The 18,966-nt window shown below is 42.4% G+C and overlaps 1 protein-coding gene across 1 annotated transcript in view; it reads right to left on the bottom strand.

Annotated features, from left to right (window-relative positions):
* SPAG17 (sperm associated antigen 17) overlaps positions 1 to 18,966 on the bottom strand; it is a 148,784-nt gene that overhangs the window by 21,060 nt on the left and 108,758 nt on the right. The window contains exons 27-35 of the mRNA XM_039841330.1: positions 18,061 to 18,239; positions 16,222 to 16,381; positions 11,906 to 12,123; positions 7,597 to 7,741; positions 6,348 to 6,502; positions 4,206 to 4,394; positions 2,896 to 3,041; positions 2,661 to 2,791; positions 870 to 997 (exon numbers count right to left, since the gene is read on the bottom strand). Of these exons, the coding sequence (XP_039697264.1) occupies positions 870 to 997; positions 2,661 to 2,791; positions 2,896 to 3,041; positions 4,206 to 4,394; positions 6,348 to 6,502; positions 7,597 to 7,741; positions 11,906 to 12,123; positions 16,222 to 16,381; positions 18,061 to 18,239 (1,451 nt within the window). The remainder of the gene's footprint in view (positions 1 to 869; positions 998 to 2,660; positions 2,792 to 2,895; positions 3,042 to 4,205; positions 4,395 to 6,347; positions 6,503 to 7,596; positions 7,742 to 11,905; positions 12,124 to 16,221; positions 16,382 to 18,060; positions 18,240 to 18,966) is intronic.

Genomic DNA, 18,966 nt, shown 5'->3' on the forward strand with positions numbered 1-18,966 from the left:
GACTTGTCTCAAATCTCACACTAATAACTGGTCAAGTCAGGATGAGAATTCAGATCATCTCCATTCACCATGTCACTCATAATCACCAAATTAAAATACAGGACCAGGCGGTCTTTGCTATCTTGAGGGTTCGTTATTTGTGCCCCTGCTGTTATGAGACTGTGCAGGGAAGCAAAGATCATCACAACTCAAAGCACGGGTTCCTCTCTGTGATCGTGTTTTCAATGTCTCCACTGATTTAATAATTTTACACCTGACAATATCCTCAACACACTACATAAATTGCCGGCAAAATTAAAGGGCAAATCTTGCAAGATGCAGGACTTCCTGGTTCTTGCTCGAAAAATTTTCTTTCATTCTTTAAAAAACTGTAGGTGGCGCTTCTCTAACCTGACCTAAGTACATTTACCTTTTAAGGTGCAAATCCATGTGTATAATCCTTCACATTATTCTTATATATTCACTTTGTGCATTAATGAATTAAGAAAAAAGGGAGAGTGAAAGACCTAAAATTGTGTATTAAAAACTAACAAATAAGGAAGGAGAGAAGGAAAGATTTCTGTGATGCATAATATCAGTAATTCTGTGATTGGAGAGGTATAATGTGGGTTACTCAGAGTGAATATTTTCATATTAGAGGAAGATGTTCAAGCCTGCAATACAGGATAAAAGAAGAAATAAAGCAGATTAGTTAGTCAGGCATATCTAAAATCTACAAATGTTAAAATCTTTAAATATAAAACTCCTTAAGCCCATTAACAATTTACACGAGAATAAAAATACATGAATATGTGGGAAAAGACCTGAGCTGCGGTGCATTAGCGGACGGGTATGCAAATATGGTGACTTTTTCACAGGAAAATTCATACCTCGATGGAGGGAAATGTCTCCCATGACCTTGACTGGAGATTGTGAGGAATAATTGTATCTAATTCTTTCTTCATTAGCCATGGTGATGCTTCGTGAAAAGGGCGGAGGACGGTGATGCTGAGGGCACCTAGTTCAGAGAGAGTTTTCAGAGGGTCACTTCTCCATTAAAAGTATTCTGAAAAATTCAGGAGGTATTCATTATATTCAACAAACACTTTTGGATAAGTGAGACACAGCGATTATGCTTAAGGGTCTTACGATCAAACACAAAAGATTGTAACACCTAGAGACTGGGCTTAGATCACGTGGAAGTATTCGGTGACACCTCATTGTCATTCGAAAACCACCTCCCGTTAGGCCAGGTCCACCAGGAGACATTTCTTGAGCTCAGGCATTTCTTCCCTCCCCACTGCCCGTACCTGAGAGCTCTGCCTCAGAGGGCAATGACGAGCGGGTCTGCCCACGTCGGCCAGGGGGACTGATTCTGTTAGACCCTGATCTATGCTCTTCTTCGACTTCGCGTTACTCATAGGATGAAACTGAGCCCTTAACGCTCTCCTGTCCCTGCCTCAATTTTGCACCATTTTCCCTTCCGTGTTTCGGCTACTTGGGCCCTTTTCACTCGTTCTTCAATGTTTTATGCTTCCTGGTTTGTATTCTCTCCTCCTACTCTAGTTACTCCTACTTGCCACCAGCTCTCTACTCTAGTGTCTTCACGGAAGCGTTCTGGACTATGTCCGTTTCGGCTGTTAGAGGCTCTCACAGAACCGCCTTCCTTTCCTTCACAGGCCTGCTCCCAATCTATAATCAGTTATCCGTGTGACTATACAGTTACTGCCTATCTCTCTCATTAAACTCTAAGCTCTGTGACAGCAGGGTCCATGCTGCCTTAGCTCATGTCCCTAACTCCCAGCCAGGGTGTGGCGCACGGTAGGCTGTCAAATGGATGCTAGTTAGATGACTGACTAACAAAGCAGTTTGAATTCTTACTCTTACATCGTCCACACAGGCACTGCGCAACCGGTTGGGGCACGCGCTCTTCACATTCACAGACAGATAGGAAAGTTGACTACATCGTGCACATGTACACGGATACACTTAGATATCAGTGCACAGGCCTATTCATAAACGAGCACGAAATGTATCCTAGCAACTGGAGAAAAGATGACACACACGCACACACATAAACTAGAGACAGCACACTAGTTTGGTACACAGATAATATGCAAGTTTATATCTATGTTTAAATACACAAATGGTTCTTACTGATGATTCTTAATGCAATGTGGGTCTCTAGCCTTTAGTCACATATTTCTTTGAAATCGATGCAAATAATATAAATGACCAATGACTCTATCATATAACTTATCCTATATTTCAGGTGGGCTTTCTAACTCATACATCAAATGTAATTTCTCTTATTTTATTAAATTCATCAAGGCAATGCCTTCGACATGACAAAAAATAAACTTACGGGAGACAGCTCGCTTTTCTTTGCTTTGTTCCCTACCAAGATGAAAAGAAGAGGAGCCTAGGTACACACCTAAACACAGAAACAAATCTGCTTGCAGGTAGGAGAAGGACTCGCCCACCGGTCACATAGGCTGATGCTCAGATAAAGCTTGGTACGAATATAAAAAACCGTAAAGAGGTTGACATGGCCAAGTGGAAAGTAGAGTTGAAAAGTGAGCAAAGGGAAACAAAGGAGAGATGACCCGGAGGTGAACTGGATAAAGAGGGTGAGAGTTGTTGGGGGACACAGTGAGCCCCCGAGAGTTTGGGTTCTGTACCTGGCTGCTCCTGCACTGGCTCCTGAAGAACGACAGTTGTTGATTCTCCATATGCCAAGGAGAGGAATTCCTCTATGTCACTGTCACGAAGAAGTTCCACTCCCGATCCATCCGCATAGATAACAAAAAATCTACACCAAGAAACAAAAATCTAATTATTTGGAATAGTCAGTTAACATCCTCCTTGCACTTGGAATTAAAAATAAAGGTCCTGGTATTATTTTTATCATATTACCTGGGGACATGTTCACCATAGATTTGTAGATGATTCTTATGAAGGTGAGTCGATGATAAACTGTCATAGCCTTCAGGTTTTGTATTTAAATCATCTTCCGAATTGTCTTCAGGTAGCAGAGTTGACGTGCTACCATCAGCCATGACCTAAGGGACAAAGAAAGTAAATGCCATGAAGCTTACATTCCTGCCGATCGCATTTGAGAAAGCAAGTGACGTTTTGGTATTCTTAGAAAACCAGGGATGTTTATTTGCAAAGTATTGCTCACGAAGTACAGAAAGGTGAAAACCCCCAGACCACACGTGCACTGTGAAAACACACCAGAAAACAAAGCGGAACACACTGAGGAAGGTGACTGGGATGGGAGGGCCCTCCAACCCTCATCTTCTGAAGACGAGGTCGGGGAACAGGGCGTTTAAACATGGAGAAAAGGCTACTCACGTGATAGCTGTCTTGAAATATTAAAAAAAAAATGACAGCATGGAAATGGTTTATATTCTGCGATTCCAAGTGCAGAATTAGGACTCATGGATAAATTACACGGGAAAGCAGATTTAGCGTCACCATGAGAGGAAACGTTTTCGCCATCACTAATGCCTAGATACGGCCGGGGTCCCTCCAGGAAGGAGTGTGGTTCAGGCCGAAGGACCACTGACGGGGTGGCCACGAGTTGCAGCAAACGCCCTGCAGGGTGTTGTGGGCCTGTGTGGCCCACGTGTTTCAACCTAGAGGGCTTTGGGCTTTCAATTGCAATTCATCGTAAATTGAAATTTATTAGCAGCCTGAACTCACACTGAGAAGACTCTCATTTATTTAGTACAGAAAAAAGCAGCTGGATCAAGACTTGCCTGCCCACCCAACAAAGTTGGTATGGTTCCAAATCTGAAAAATTACTTTACTACTCACTAGCTGACACATGAAATCCTACTGTCGGTTGAGGAGTGAAAAATACATACAAGCGCCCAGAGGAAGGGCTGGTAAACCCTTTTCTGTCAAGGGCCAGACAGTAAATATTTTAGGGTTTGTGGGCCATACAGTCTCTGTTGCAACTACTTAACTCTGCCATTGTATGCAAAGGCAGCCATAGACAATATGTAAGCCAAGGCACTCTGATGCGTTCCAATGAAACTTTACATAATAACACTGAAATTTGAATTTCTCACAATTTTTGTGTCATAAAATAGTCTTCTCCTTTTGATTTTTTCCCAACCTTTTAACAATGTAAAAGCCATGTTAGCTGTTGGGCCTGTGTAAACAAGTGAAATCAACAAAGCCCTAGCCCCTCTCTTCGTGCTAACGATGCGCTTTACCTGAAAGATGTTTCCCTCGGGATCCAGGACCTCGCAGATCACTTCCGAGGTGTGCTTCATGATGTAGCGGCTCGCTCGCAGCTGCTCGCGTTCTTGGGAGGGCTGGTAGACGTCGCTGCTCGATTCGTGGCAGTAGATGGCTGAGCAATCCCTATCGATGTGAAGGCAGCCTGTGTTCGGAGGTAACACCTGGAAAGGTGACAGAAAGAGAGGAATTATTAAAAATCTCTTGTTTGAATTTGAGGGATTTTGAAAATCATTTGGGGCAAAAAAATTATCCATAGATCCCAGCCACAAACTTTTCCTTCAGGGAGAAAACCCAAGAGAGGACGTAGGGTTTGGGAAGGGCTACCTGATCGGAGGCCAACTAAATAATAGGGGATAATCTCTCCTATATCCTTATATTTTATCCACTCACTTTAATAATCTCTTCTAAGGAACTGTTTTGTGCCTTCTTATTTCAGATATTTAATATAAAAGAATAAAAACATATTTTAACTGAAGTAAACACATTTGGCCTAGACTATTCAAAAAGTCTGCAATTTTTTCTTGGACAAGAATCATCCCCAAGAGGGTCAGAAGCTGTTGGACAAATGCTTTTAGAAGCTTTTATTTGTCCTCATTCCTATGCTGGCATGCCCACTTGTGACACATTATAATCGCAGAGAACAACAATTGCTATACCTACCTTCCCTCTGATGTTTTCATTACTCTTTCTGGCACTACCAAGGCGCAGCAGTGGCCGACACCAAGCCCTGCCCGTCTCTCTTACACACTGCCGAAAATCCAGTCTCCCTCATCATAGTGCCCGTGATCATCACGGTGCCAGGGCCAGTGAGCAGAGGATGGGCAGAAGGTATTTTTGAATAACACATTTCAGTTCTATAAAACTTTAGAACTACAAGTCATTGGTAAACTTATTTTGAGAGTATTTGTTTGTTTCAGTTGGGAACTAAGGAGCGACCAACCTTCTAGTCCTTTCTTGGGCTGTGTTTCGGGACACTGGGCAAACCTGGAAGGAACAAGTGGCTACACAACAATGGCAGACACTGAGCATCTCCAAGTTGGATCTCTTTTCTGTTCATGTCTGTTCCTTCAGTGGGAACTTTCGCTGGTGCTGAAATTCCTCGGCCCTGCTAGCTGTAATCATTAGAGCCGGGGGCTATGCTAAAAACAAGGTAAAGGCCGGCCTCATCACAGAATCTCAGGAGATTCTCGTGACTCCTGGTGCGGCACATGGTACTGGAATGCGGACGTGGCCAATCTTCCTGAACATGGACATTGCGATTGCTGCGGAAGACAAAGAGCAGCACCGTCTCCTCCTGCTGCGACGGTTCAGTCACTGCTCACTTTCAGCACCTTCCTGGCCCCCTGGCAATCCACACTGGGTGAGGAGCGAGTAGGACAACGTTATCAGGACGGGAGGGATAAAGCGGCTTCAGCAGCCCTTGTGGTAACAACTGTTTGTCACTGAGGCCTCTGTCCACCGTCTTCCGGCCTGGCGCTCTCGGTGTCCTGCGACATCGTATGCTTTCCTAGCACTTGTGCCCCTCGTCCAGCAAGTGGAAGATGAAGGCAAATCCTGCGAGACTAATGGGTCTGCAGGCCGACAGCAGGTGGGGTGTTGAACGGGGAAACGCAGGGAGATAGTGGGGCTGCTGACGGGGTTCTCCCCGGCCCTCCGAGCACGAGGCTTTGCTGCAGCTGGGGCAGCTGCCCTCCCGGGACCACACGGACCTGCGAGTCCATGGGGAGATTAGGTGGAGCGGGGATGGACTGCAGTGGGCAGGACGGGAGAGGTGGCAGGAGGTGGAGCTGGTCCGGTAGGCACAGGCTGGCTCACCTGACTGCACCGAGCAGCCGTCGTGCCCACCACCGACCACGTTAAGGCTCCCACCAAATACATTCTAGTTTATAACCTTGACCCGAAAACACCAAAGCACTGTTAAGACAAGCAGAACAATGAACAATGTTTATTCTTCCAGGATGGATTGTGAAAGGAGACTAAAGAGTCTCAGGTCAGACGAGACGAGAGAGCTAGGCCGTCCACGTGGCAGGAGTGTTCACTGCCCCAGAGGGGAGGGTGTCCTTAGCCGAATGGACTCCCATCTTTGGCACACCTCACTTTCTCCCCACACCTACCTGGTACGTTCCCTGTGGCTTTGCAATAACAGACGTCCCATCCCCAAACGTAGCACAGCAGCTACTGTCCTCGCAGTTGGTGATGACAGTGGCATAGTGCGAGTTTTCTACGCGCATGCACTTCACCTGCCTGGTGACCGTCCGCAGATCTTCGGCTGCAAGCAAACGCGAGGTGAGCAGACGCGCACGTGGGCAACGCGCTCACCTGCCGACCGCGCTCCTCCTGGCCGCCTGGCCCAGGAGCGAGACCGGGGCTGGAGCGCGGTCCGCTCCCTGTCAACGCGGAGAACTCCTCCAGAGTAACTCTTCTCGCTTACTTTGGTGTCCTGTTTTGTTCTCACTACTGTTTTTATTTTGAGAAATTGAAAACATCCAGAAAAGCATGAAGTATAAATTAACTATTCATATACTCACCAACCAAAATTAATATTGTTCATATTTTGCCATATTTGCTTCAACACTTTTAATATGTATGTAAGAGGAAAATGACAGAAGTTTGAAGTTCACTTTCCTCCTTACCTCTGGATTTATTTTCTTCCCTTGCAACCCATTCGTATGCCTTTATATAAGTGCATATCAAAAACAAGGAACAATATTTCACGTGCTTTACATTGGCATAAGTTATATATTACTCTGCAGCATTGCACACCTGCCTTTGTCACTTATCATTGACACTGTGACTACTGGACTGATGACTACCCCACTGAAAATTTAAAACGTTGTTTAGAATTGGCATTGCTACGTTAGCTTATTTGCACCCATGGAAATGTCTTCCTTCTGTTGATGTCATTGTTCCCCTTCCCTTTCTCACAAACAAGCCTCATCTTTATCTCCTAATCAGGACACAATTTGGGTTGCTGCCTGAATCAGTGCTTTCTGAATGGATATATATGTAGATATATAGAGATATATAGAGATATAGAGATATATAATATCTCTCTCAAATAAGTGCTTTTTGCCTCTCACTTTGGCCTTTAATTTTTATGTTAACAGTGCTGAAAATGGAAAAGGCACTATTACTATCCATCAGCCACTAGAGCTCTTATCACTCCCGTGTCTGCCGAGGATAAAGATCATGATAAGGGGGCCTCCTGGGCCCTGCTTTGGACTGCATGAGTATTCTTCTGTTGACTGAGTTCTTCAAAAAATTATTTTTCTTATGTGTATGTTCAAAAATCAGTGAGGTTCCTAGCTGTCTTTTCATAAAGACTTATAGAATATTGTCCTATACTAGAAAAATAAAACTTACATATTTCTTGATCATCTGGAGGAACTATATGATCTTCATAAACTTGATAAAAGGTTGTGATTCTGGTACCATCGGCGTGATCCACTATCCGAGTACCATCTCTCGTTTCAACAATGACCACTTTGTCCTCTCGAGTCGTCATAACCTGAACAGACAGGGGTAGAGGGCGGTCATTCCATCACGTGGTTAATGCCAAGCATGTTTATTTTTTACACTCCATCGAATACCATCAAAATCCTAGTGATTTATATCAGTGAAAGTTTTATCTCATCTACTTGGTCCGTTACAGTGATCCCGAGAGGCAGGCAATGATGTCCCCATTTTGTAGATGAGGAAATTTAGGCTTCCAGAAGAAACTTGCTCGAGGTCACCCAGCAAATGCCAGGGCCGGTGCCAGACTAAGGCTGTTTCGACTTCGAAATTGATGCTTCTTCCACTGTGGCATATTTGTAAGTAAAAGTTAACATCGGGACTGGCCTGACCCAGGTCTTGCTTCCTTAGACTCTAGGGGTTTCGGGTAAGCATGGTGCGCTGAGCCTCCCTTGCCTGTTTGCGAGTTGGCGTGCAGGCCTCCGCCTGACGTCGTCAGAACAGAACGCAAGGACTGGTGGGGGACAGAGATCGTGGCTTCTGCGTGTCAGACTGATCCGCACACTCACATGCTCCTGTCTGTGGCTGTCACGTGTGCCTGTGTGGGGCTGAAGGTAACAGGAGCTGTGCCTGTGAGTCACTGCTGGGCCTCCCAGTGGGGCCAGGCTGCTGCAGCGTTCTGACCTCTGGTCCTGCAGCGCTCTGACCTCTGGTCCTGCACCCTTCCCTGAAGCCGGGAAAATGCTGTAGAGTAAAGCTGATCGTGTCCTGTTATCATGACTGTCCATTTTAACCTGATCCAGTGGAGAGTATTACTGTACAAACTGGATAGAATATTTGAGAAAGAAAATAGCTATTGTCACCCAAGACAGGAAGCCACAGCGTAGCCACTTTGTCGGCCCAGTGTCTTCCAGGTCTATTCCAGCGCAACCCCACTGAACTCAGGTTTATGTGGTGCTGGGAGTTACAGACCAGACGAAGGATAGTCATTACAGAAGATGCTGAAAGAGCCATTTGAGGGACCACTGTCTGCCGTGAGCGTCCTGACGCGGTCTGGCTTCCCCTCTGAGGAAGCAATGCCTGAGCTTGGACTTAGTGTGTCAGTGTAGGGACAGCACACAGGAGAAGGCGTGCTGGACACGAAGGCTCGCAGAGGGCAGCAGGGAGAGTGGTGGGAAAGGTTGGAAGGAGAGATACGGGAAGGGCTTCGGGCCATGCTAAGGACTTTCATCTTTATCCCAAGGAGGGCAAAGCAGTACTGAATGGTTTTAAGTTTGTAGACTAGAGTAGGAATCACAGAAAACATCCAGTTATCATGACAAATGCTTCAACTAAAAGAACAATCAGGCCCTTATATACAGTAGCTAAACAGTTGACCAGCAAAGCTCTAAACCCCTGTGTGTTTGTGTGTGTGTGTGTGTGTGTGTGTGTGTGCGCACGCGTGCGCGCATGCGCATCTGTAGATGTGGCAGACATGGAGACGCATGGCCCAGATCTCTCTCAAGAAAGGACTTCTTCCCCAGCAGCAGGGGACAGTCAGGAAACTGCTCGTTAGCTCTCAGGTCTTTCGGCGTCTGCCTCGGCTGCAGAGAGATGCTTTGCCTGACACATCGCTCCAGGTAGCTGCATCCAGGGACCACTCTGAATCCTCCTACCAGACTTGGGACACTGGGGCAGGGGATACTGGCTCCTGAGCTCCTGCTGGTTGACCGAGGCTTTGCTGGGTCTGCGCCGAGCTCGGCTTCTGCCCGTGCCCATTCGTGCTTCCTCCCCCTTCCTTTCACAGCCGGTGTCCCTAACAAATATCTTGCACCTCAAACTCCACCTCAGTGTTTTCTTCTGGAGAGTTCAAGCACCAACGATTGGGTTGCAAATTACAGAATACATATTTTAATCGAGTACTTTCTTCTTACTGTCCTAACTGTAATGAACACAGTATTTCCCCAAGGGGTCCAGATGGATATGAGAGTAAGTTTGCTATTTTTTGACTCAGATGTTCTATGGCTATTGGGAGCAGGTGATAATTACCTTCTTATCTCATTATGGTAGGCAGAAATCACTGTATTTAAGAGGGAAACGCATGCTGATCTTTACTTTAGGTTCTTATCATTGGCACTCTCAGCCAGGTGTGTATAATGAGAAATACTGCTGTAGAATGTAGTGGGTGAGACTTGGGCTGCCCGAGTTCAAATCCTGGCTCCACAGATGGCTGGGGGGCTTAGGCAAGTTGCTTAACCTCTCTGTGCTCTGGTTTCCTCATCTGCAAAAGGAGCCAACACTAGTGTCCTCTCCAGGGATGTTATGTGCGGTAAATGACATAAAGCCGGGAACGTGCTGAACGCTTAGTTGGTCATCAAGTTAGCAATGATTAGTACTAGATCTTCATCAAGTATAGATATTTCCATATTATGGCTTAGACTTACACATTTCACAATGCCACATAACATCCACATTTTCTGGTCACACGAGAATGTTTACTGAACACCTGACAGGGCTGGATCTGGTAGTAATCTTCCCAACTATTCCAGGTAATGGCTATTATCTCAACATCGTGATAAGGAAGCCCAGACGAGACGCTTGTCCGAAGCCACACATCCAGTAAGGCGTGTGTCTGGGGCTCAGACCCAACAAGATCAGTGCCCGTTCCTCTAAACCTGACGCTTTGTGTCAGGTGTTGTGTTTTTCAAGTTCGTTTCATATGATCAGGTTAGTTTTTTGGCCCTTATTTGCATAGTTGGTAAAGCACTGGGATCTGGAATGCAATCTTGGGGGTCCACGTTCTGACTACCACACGCTGCGTGATGTTGGAAAAATTATTTACCCTCTCTGGTAAATAATAAATTTTTTAGCTACCTCATCTGTAAAATGGAAACAATAGTCTGCTGTGAGAATTAAATGACTTAGTATTTGGAAAGCATGAGAAAAGGGCCTGAACACAGTGAGTGCTCAGTAAATATTATTATCATCGTTAGTCTTCTGTTAGGTGTCTGATGTTTAATTTATACTTGAATTCAGGCTCTCGGATGTTGGTTCGTGCCTCCACAATGGTGATACGTATTAATAAGGGAAACTGAGAGTTATTACCTAAGAAAACATTAATAAAAATTATATAATAAGCCAAAGAATCGATACCAGGAGCTGAATTAAAGTGAGTTATCTGAAGTGACCAAAACGTCTTCATGAGATGATACCTATTTTGAGTCTTCCAGAAAAGATAAATAGCAAACAAAGTCAGATATTATGAAATTATTTCAGAAACAGACTGAAGAAGAAGGGAAAACACAGTTGATCAGTCAATGTCATTCATCTCAACAGGAAGCAAACGTTTTGCTTCTGACCAGCAGCACGTGGCTGTAAACAAGGGCAGGAACCTGGGAAGTTCTTCATCTTGTTTAGATTCAGATGGCGCTGCAAAGTTCCTCAAAGATATCAGAGGACTAACTGGAAAATGCAAAGAGCCCAGTTTTCAGTCACCGACAATTGGTTCTAATCCTGGCTCCCACACTTCTGTACTCCTGACCACGTTATGTGACTTGCTGAGGCCCAATTTCCTCATCTGTGTATTGGCGTGAGGACTAATGAAATAATGTATGCAAAACCCCTAACCGGAAGCCTGGAATGTAGAAGGTGCTGTTGTTCATTTCAGGAATTTCACACCCTAAATAAAACCATTATTTTCTATACCACTCATCTGCTACTTATTTTTATGCTACAAATACAGTCTTTTTTATAGTTGCTCTGTGATGTCCTTGAGTTTTTAATGTGAGCGTTTCTTTAAATATACTATAAGTTCTTTGAAGTCAAAGAGTATGAATAAATTTCTATCATTCAACATCAGGTGCACGCAAAGAAGCAGGTATAAGGCACAGGCACTCACTTCTAGAAAGTAAGACATATATACAAATGCATTCAACATTAGGAAATATATGACATCATTAATCATATATATCTTACAAGTGGTACAGAAAATTCATGACCTGTCTCTCATTTCAAAAATTAGTATTTCATGGTACACTATGCTGGTCAAATAAACCACACAATGCTTTTAGATTTGGGAGGAAGAGTCCATCCATTCATCCATCCATTCATCTATCCATCCACTACTTCCTACTTAAAAAATAGTTACTGAAAATTTATTCTTTGCCAGGCATCCTTCTATGTGTTGTTTCAGAATTCTAGCAATTTAGGAAGTTTTGCAATATGTAACAGTTTGCCATACCGTTCCACTGATGGGATCTTTGGCTTGAAAGGATAACAACGGTGCCAAGTCTGCTATTCTTTCTGATCCTTTGGTGCCGATCCGATTCCCTTCAGGTGTGGTTGTAAACCAGGTGCCTACGTGACCCTCCACAGGACTTACTGTTTGAACTATTTCTGGGGGAGGTTCATGGATTTCATTCTTATGTGGCACTGATAACTGATTTTTGTGACTCCTTCCTGCGGAAGTTCAAGTAAAATCAAACACAACGATATAACTATAATATCAATTATACAAATCATTCATTGTTTTGATATAGTGTAAAGACATTGTGGTATAAAAATTCTAAGGTATATTCATTAATTATATTATTTCTCAAAGGGTAAGATATCAGGTAATGAATATCTTAATCTTGGCACTTGAACCTTGGCTGGATTCTCATTACCTCCCCTCCAAACATACATGTGGCATATATACAGTTCACTTTACGACACAATACCTGTTTTGGTCAATTTCTGTACACTTTCGAGTCTTCATTATAGTTCCCTGGATACCAGATTTTGAGTTCTGTGCAGTGGGTTTTAAAGCCTACCTTTTCCTCTCATATATCTGTCACACTTCCAGACTCCTTTTACTAGATTTTTAACTTTTCGGTCTCCTGATTTTGTTATTTTGTCAGGCATAGAGAGGGAACATCTTTCTTCAGCCCTGAATCTGAAGAACCTTATCAACTAGGCATATCCTTGGCCTCTCACTAGGGGAGAAGATTTGTTCAGTTTAATCACTACATTGATAATCATTTGATAACAACTTCCCCACCCCATTCCTCCCTGCCACCATCCATACTGAACAGGAAGATACTCTCTTGGAACTCTGTGAATAATATCTCTAACCTTCTATCAGAATAGATTTACTCCATTTGTATAACTAATAGTGAGTAATCTGTAGATGAGATTTACCAATGTTATCAAGACTCAATCTAAATAAACTCAGGCCTAGAAACAGATTGCAAGCAAAGATGACAAGAATCGTTAACCAGTAAAATCCTTCAGTTTCATACCACGAATTGCATATCAGGGCATGGATCTTAGCTGGCCTAAGATGCAGACTCAACTAATAGTGGGAACCAAAGAAGATACACATCAAGCTAAGCCTTTCCATTGCCTTCAGATAAATTTTGGACCTATTTATATTTCTAGAGCACTAAGAAAACAGAAAGCTACACCTGTAGAAATGATTTAGAATGAAGCTCAGAGAGCCAAAGTGGCAAAAATAATGAAAGAAAGGTTAAAGACCTCTAACATATGTTTAATTGGAATTTTAGAAGAGAAAGAAATGGATCAGAAATATTTGAAGAAATAATTATTGAGAACTTTTCAGAATCATTGAAAAATAATAATCTACAGATTCAAGAAGCACAATCTATTCTTACTTGTAAATAAAAAGAAATCCACTACTTATATCATATTGAAATTTTAATAAAAAAGAAAATATTTAAAAGGCAGTTTATCTTCAAAGCAACAACAATTAGACTGACAGCCAACTTTTCAACAGTGACATTGAAAGCAAGAAGAATATGGAGAACTATTATCAACGTACAGAGAGAAAATACCTGTCAATCTATAATTCTATACCCAGTGAAATTATCTTTCAAGAATGAGGACAACATAAAGATATTTTTCAGAAAATATCTGTTATACAATAAATACACTAAAACCTTAAGTTAAAAGATAAAAATTGGCAGGTAAGAACGTTTGAAAATCCATTCCTTCATAAAAACAGTGAGAACACTTGAAAAAAAATGAACAAATGTAACTTTTTCAGAACTCTGGAAATAAACCAAAGAATTGCAACAATCTGAAGAACAATTTAAGAAAAACAGCTGAATCTCAATAAGAAAAACTGCCTCGTGGTGTTATAACTTGCTCTATTCCCATCCTTCCTCCTCTCCCATCTGCAATTCCATAAAAAAAAAAAAAAAAATGACAGCCCTCATATCACGTAGCTGTGAAAAACAACGCCAGAGCAGCTGCTGGAGGGAGCAGATGGGTCTGGAATTCTCCCGGAAAGCCCTGTTCTCAGAGAACTGTCATTGTTTGACTTGTCTGAAACTCCCTGGAAATCCCTACTCTGACTTGAGTCAGAACTCACTCACTGTCTTTTTCTGGGGACCTTGTTCAAACAATCAGTGGCAACTGTTTTCAATGTGGCTGCTTGAGGCAGCAATAATAGTTGGGGTGAGCAAGAGGCTGGCCAAAAAATTTTAAAGGGAAAACTAGAGCTTGAGATGTCCACTGGGGGCTTTGAAACATTTTGACATTTGTGTGGGAATCTAGAAGCCACATGCTCATGCAAGACTGTACTCATGCCCAGGAAGGACCTGAGAAACACCAAATCTCTCACCTCTAGCTGACCTTGAGACTGAGGCTAGGGTCTAAACCGCCAGAGTGATGAAGGTGTTCCCCAGTAAGCACACAAAGATCTTGGTAAAGGCTGAGAGACTCTTTGGTTTGAGGCATTTAGGGAAATCTCTGTCCAATCACTGTCTGACCACTAAGCTAACTGAGTAGAGATTTTGATGGCGACACAAAATAAAGGAAACAGACTATGGAATAAGTCCAGGAAAGTCTCGGAACAGCAATAACAGCAGCAATAACAAACCCTGGAGGTGGAGAAACAACTTCACACCCACTAGAATGGCTACAGACAGACAGCAACAGCGTTGGCAAGGGTGTGAAGAAGTTGGAAGCCTCATTCATTGCTGGCAAGAATGTAAAATAGTGCAGTTGCTTTGGACAACAGTTTGTCGGGTCCTCAAAATACTAAAGACAGAGTTACTCTATTACCCAGCAATTCTGCTCCTAGGCATCTACTCAGAGAAATGAAAATACATGTCCACACAAAAACTCATACGAAAGTGTTCATAGCAACTTTATCTGTAATTTCCAAAAAGTGGAAACAACTCAGATGTCCATCGATTTATGAATGGATAAACAAAATGTGATATATCTGTATAATGGAGTACTATTCAACTGTAAAAACGAAGTATTGATACATGCGACAACAAAGATTAACCTTGAAAACATTATGCTGAAAGAAGCCAGTCACAAAGGCTACATATTGTATGTTTCCATTATATTAAATGTCTAGAACATGTAAATGCACAGAAATAGTACTGTAGTGGTGCTGAGGCGCCAGGAGGTGGAATGAGGAGTGACTGCTGATGGGTACTGGCTTCTGGTAGGGGAGTGATGAAAATGTTACAAATTACGTAATGGAGGTGGTTGCACAACTCTGTGAAATACTAAAACTGTTTCCTTTAATAGGTGAATATTATGGTCTGTTAATTATATCTTAATAAGGCTGGCATTAAAATATAACTCATGGAATGATGCTAACACAGTACACTGAAGTAAATTTATAGCCACAAATGCTTATATTAGGAAAGAAGAAAGCATAAAAGTTAGTGAACCGCTTTAGATAGACAAAAAAGAACAGCAAAAAAACCTGAAAAAAACTGCGAGAGACTTTCTGTTTCAGTCAGATAGGTAGCAGCAAGAGTTATGACTCTTCTCATTCTGTAAATCACTGAAGTAATAAGAACAACAGAAAATCCAGAAATTACAGTTGTAGAAAAACTAAGGAAACCCTCATACTCCAACTGAACTACCAAAAGCACAGCCAAAGAGGAGGCCTGCCAAGACGGACGTAGGAGAGCTGCTGGGATGGACGAGGTGCAGGTACATACATGTAGCTGCTCGCAGATCTCGGAACTTTTCAATAGTCACTCCTCTAAAAGGCCAGGATCCCATTCCAGAAGAAGCCTGTGCATGCAGAACCCGAAATGACTAGAGCAGGACCCCGAACGATCCCCGATATAGAGAGACACCTCCCTGATATAGAGAAAGCTCTTGCGTTCACCCACTTCCTTTCCTGCTTTGTAAGTTACTATTTGAGGACCTCATGCCTGGAGCTGATGTGGCCTTCTTGTAACTCTGAGGAAAATATCAAGAGAACCACAGAGATGCCTGCTCAGAATCTTGACACTGATATGCTCACCAACCCTAAAACAGCAGCCCAGGCAGCAGAGCTAGTGTGTGTAATGACCTGAGGAAAATGTTCCTTGTTTCTTACTAAGAGAAAAAAAGCAATTCACAAATCAGTATGTAATGCAGGGATCCCAATTAAAATTCATATATATATACATAAATATATACGAATATATTCATAAAAGATGAGAACTATAAATGTTTGATAAATGATATCAAATATTTATTAAACATTAATTAAACACCCGAATTTATTATCCATTATAAATCAAAAGGCTTCATTATTACCTTTCTTTGTGATGACAGTCTCCGACGGTGCTGTTTCTGATTTTTGCTGAGAAACTGAGTCCATCATATCTGCACTATGAGGGCTTAGTGGCATTTCAGCAGGGGGACAAACAGGCCCTGAATTGCGACTACTGCTCACAGTGCCATCCGCAAAGAGAATCTGAAGGAAAAGCAAAAGTTCAGTGTTCTCAGAAGCAAGGAAGAGACTGGTTAACAACACGGTCTGTCAAACTGAAATAGGTGAAAAATAATCCAAAAAAAGCTATTTGCAGATTTCCAGGCTTGGTGTCACAGAACATATCATAGAAGGATAGGTTCGGAGCTCAGAGAAAATAGCTCGATAAACCAGCACAACAGTACTTCCTTTTCTATTTGTCTTCAATTTGTTTTCTTTCTATTTCCTCTCTTTTATTAGATTGACTTGTTTTAGGTTTTTCTCTTTTTTACTCTTCCCTTATATAACTGGGGAATTATCCACTGTTTCAATTTTTCTAAAGACTACCTTGAAAATTTTATCCCATATTTAAATATTTAGTTCCTATCAGTATCTATCTAGTATGCACAGTATTTAGAGGTGCTATGGATACATCATCTATCGGTATCAGTATTTATGGCCTCCCGATGAACATGACGAGCCCCACTGGCAGTGATGCTAATGAGAAGCCTAACGTCCGCCTGGTTCTTATTCTTTTATAGGCAACTGGTTTCTTCAGGAAGCTTTTGGGATGGTTTATCTATGCAGTCCTAAAGTTGCACCAGGACATATCTAAATGATCTTCTAAAAATAATTAGTATCAATCCTGGTTGGCACTTGGTGGTCCTGTTTAATCTAAAGTATTTTTTTTAGGCTTTGGGAAATTTTTCTATATTATTTCTTTGATTATTTGATCCCTTTTCCATATCTCTTACCTTTTCTCTCCCTCACAATCCACCCCCTCCCCCAACAGTTTTTCACAATTGTTCTCTTAATAGCTAAGAACTCTTGATTTTTCTACATAGCAAGTTTTAAACATTGTTATCTTATGGACTGTGAACCTCTTAAGTCCCTGCTAATATTACTTTCACTCACTTTCGAGTTTTTCAGTTTAACTAGGTACTCTTATTTTTAGGCGCTATTCCTTTAATTTATTGAGTTGTGTACTTTACTTTCACAGGGCTGTTTTTGTCTCCAAGGCTGATGACTCCTGGGTGCCTGGTCTTGGTTCCCACTGAGGACCCCTTCTCACTTGGTGGTGCACCGTCAGTCACCAGGGGACCGACGGGGGTCCTTCCCCGCGATCACCGTGGAAGGAGGGAGCAGGGCCCGTGGCTTCTGCTTATTAAGGTTGCTGCTTCCCACTCTCCAGGTGGGGCGCTGCCCTGATTTCTAAGCCTAGAGCTCCACTGGTGAAACACCTGTGTTAGAACTCCCATTTGTTTTTGTTTTTTTTTTTAATTTCGCTGCAACTTTTTAAAAATATGTTTTAAACTTTGCTCTTGTTTCTCCATCGGTCTGATCCCACCTGACTTGCATTATCTAGGAATCCTCCCAATCCTCTCAACATTTTGTTGTTCACTGTTACGAATTTACTATTTAAAAGTATTTTTCTATTGTTTTAAGATGCCTTGAGAAGGAAAGAGGTAAACATTGTGCTCAGCCCATAATCCTGGCTCTCACAGAGAATAAATTTATTCGTATCCCGTATTGCGCAGTATGTTTTTTTCTAACTTTACTGTTCTTTGTTGTTTTAAAGTGTCATTCCATTTCAAATGAGTTATTCCTCTTCCATGTCACAGTGCTGTTTCTTACCCACAGCTTGTTTGCGGCAGGAAAGAGTAATAGCTAAAATATTCTTTTACCTGAGCGGATCCATCCAACATGTATTTGATCACAGTGCCTTGACTGGTGACAACTCTCGATGCCTCCTGCTCCACTGGTGGCATCACTGTTCTGTAGAACTCATAGTGCTTCACCTTCTGGGGGTAGCTCTGTCGGACTATGATGTCCCAAGTGGGTACTTCATCCATAACATATTTATCTTAAAAAAAAAAAAAAAAAGCCTTACTGTGAACTGGGCAATGCTATGTGGCTAGGATTTTATCTTCTTGCCCTATTTTCTTTCATTCTTTTGTCTCTACATGAATAATAGCGCAGTTTCCATGTATGACAGATGGCCCAGGCTACTGTTTCTTTGCTGCCTTTGTTAGAGTCAAATGTAGTGTATAAGGTCATCTGTGTCGGTACTGAATGGTACCTGTTTCCTGTGTAAGCCATTCTCTCCAGTGAAGGCCAGGACATCCCAGGGCAAAGTTAGAAAGGAAGAACTGTGTTGTCTTAGATGTTCTTTTTTCTCCCCATTGGTACTTTTCTCTCATCTTTGAGTAAGCTCCCACCCCTGGGTGCGCACAGTGCTCTCCTAGGGCCCCCTGGTTGCCTGGAGACCAAAGGGAAGCCACTCACTCAGGCTTGCCCTTCCTAAACCATTCATCATCTTTCAAAGTTAACATAATCTCCTCATTTCTAACCAAATCCAGACTTTTCTCAGGGTGCTACTCTTAAGCTGGCAATCAAGGAGTAAAGCGCATTATAAATTCCTTCAAAAGAAAGTACTATTATTGAGAATTTCTGGCACATAGTAGCTAATAGGTTTACTAAATAATTACTAACTAAATAATTTCCTCTCTCAATTTATAAAGTGGTTTATTAACATGTAATGGTGGCATTTAAAGGACTATATCAGGCTGGTGGGAAAATATTTTGGAATA

The sequence above is a fragment of the Pteropus medius genome, unplaced genomic scaffold (genome assembly GCF_902729225.1).
Source record: "Pteropus medius unplaced genomic scaffold, Ma_sr-lr_union100, whole genome shotgun sequence".
Lineage (NCBI taxonomy): Eukaryota > Metazoa > Chordata > Mammalia > Chiroptera > Pteropodidae > Pteropus > Pteropus medius.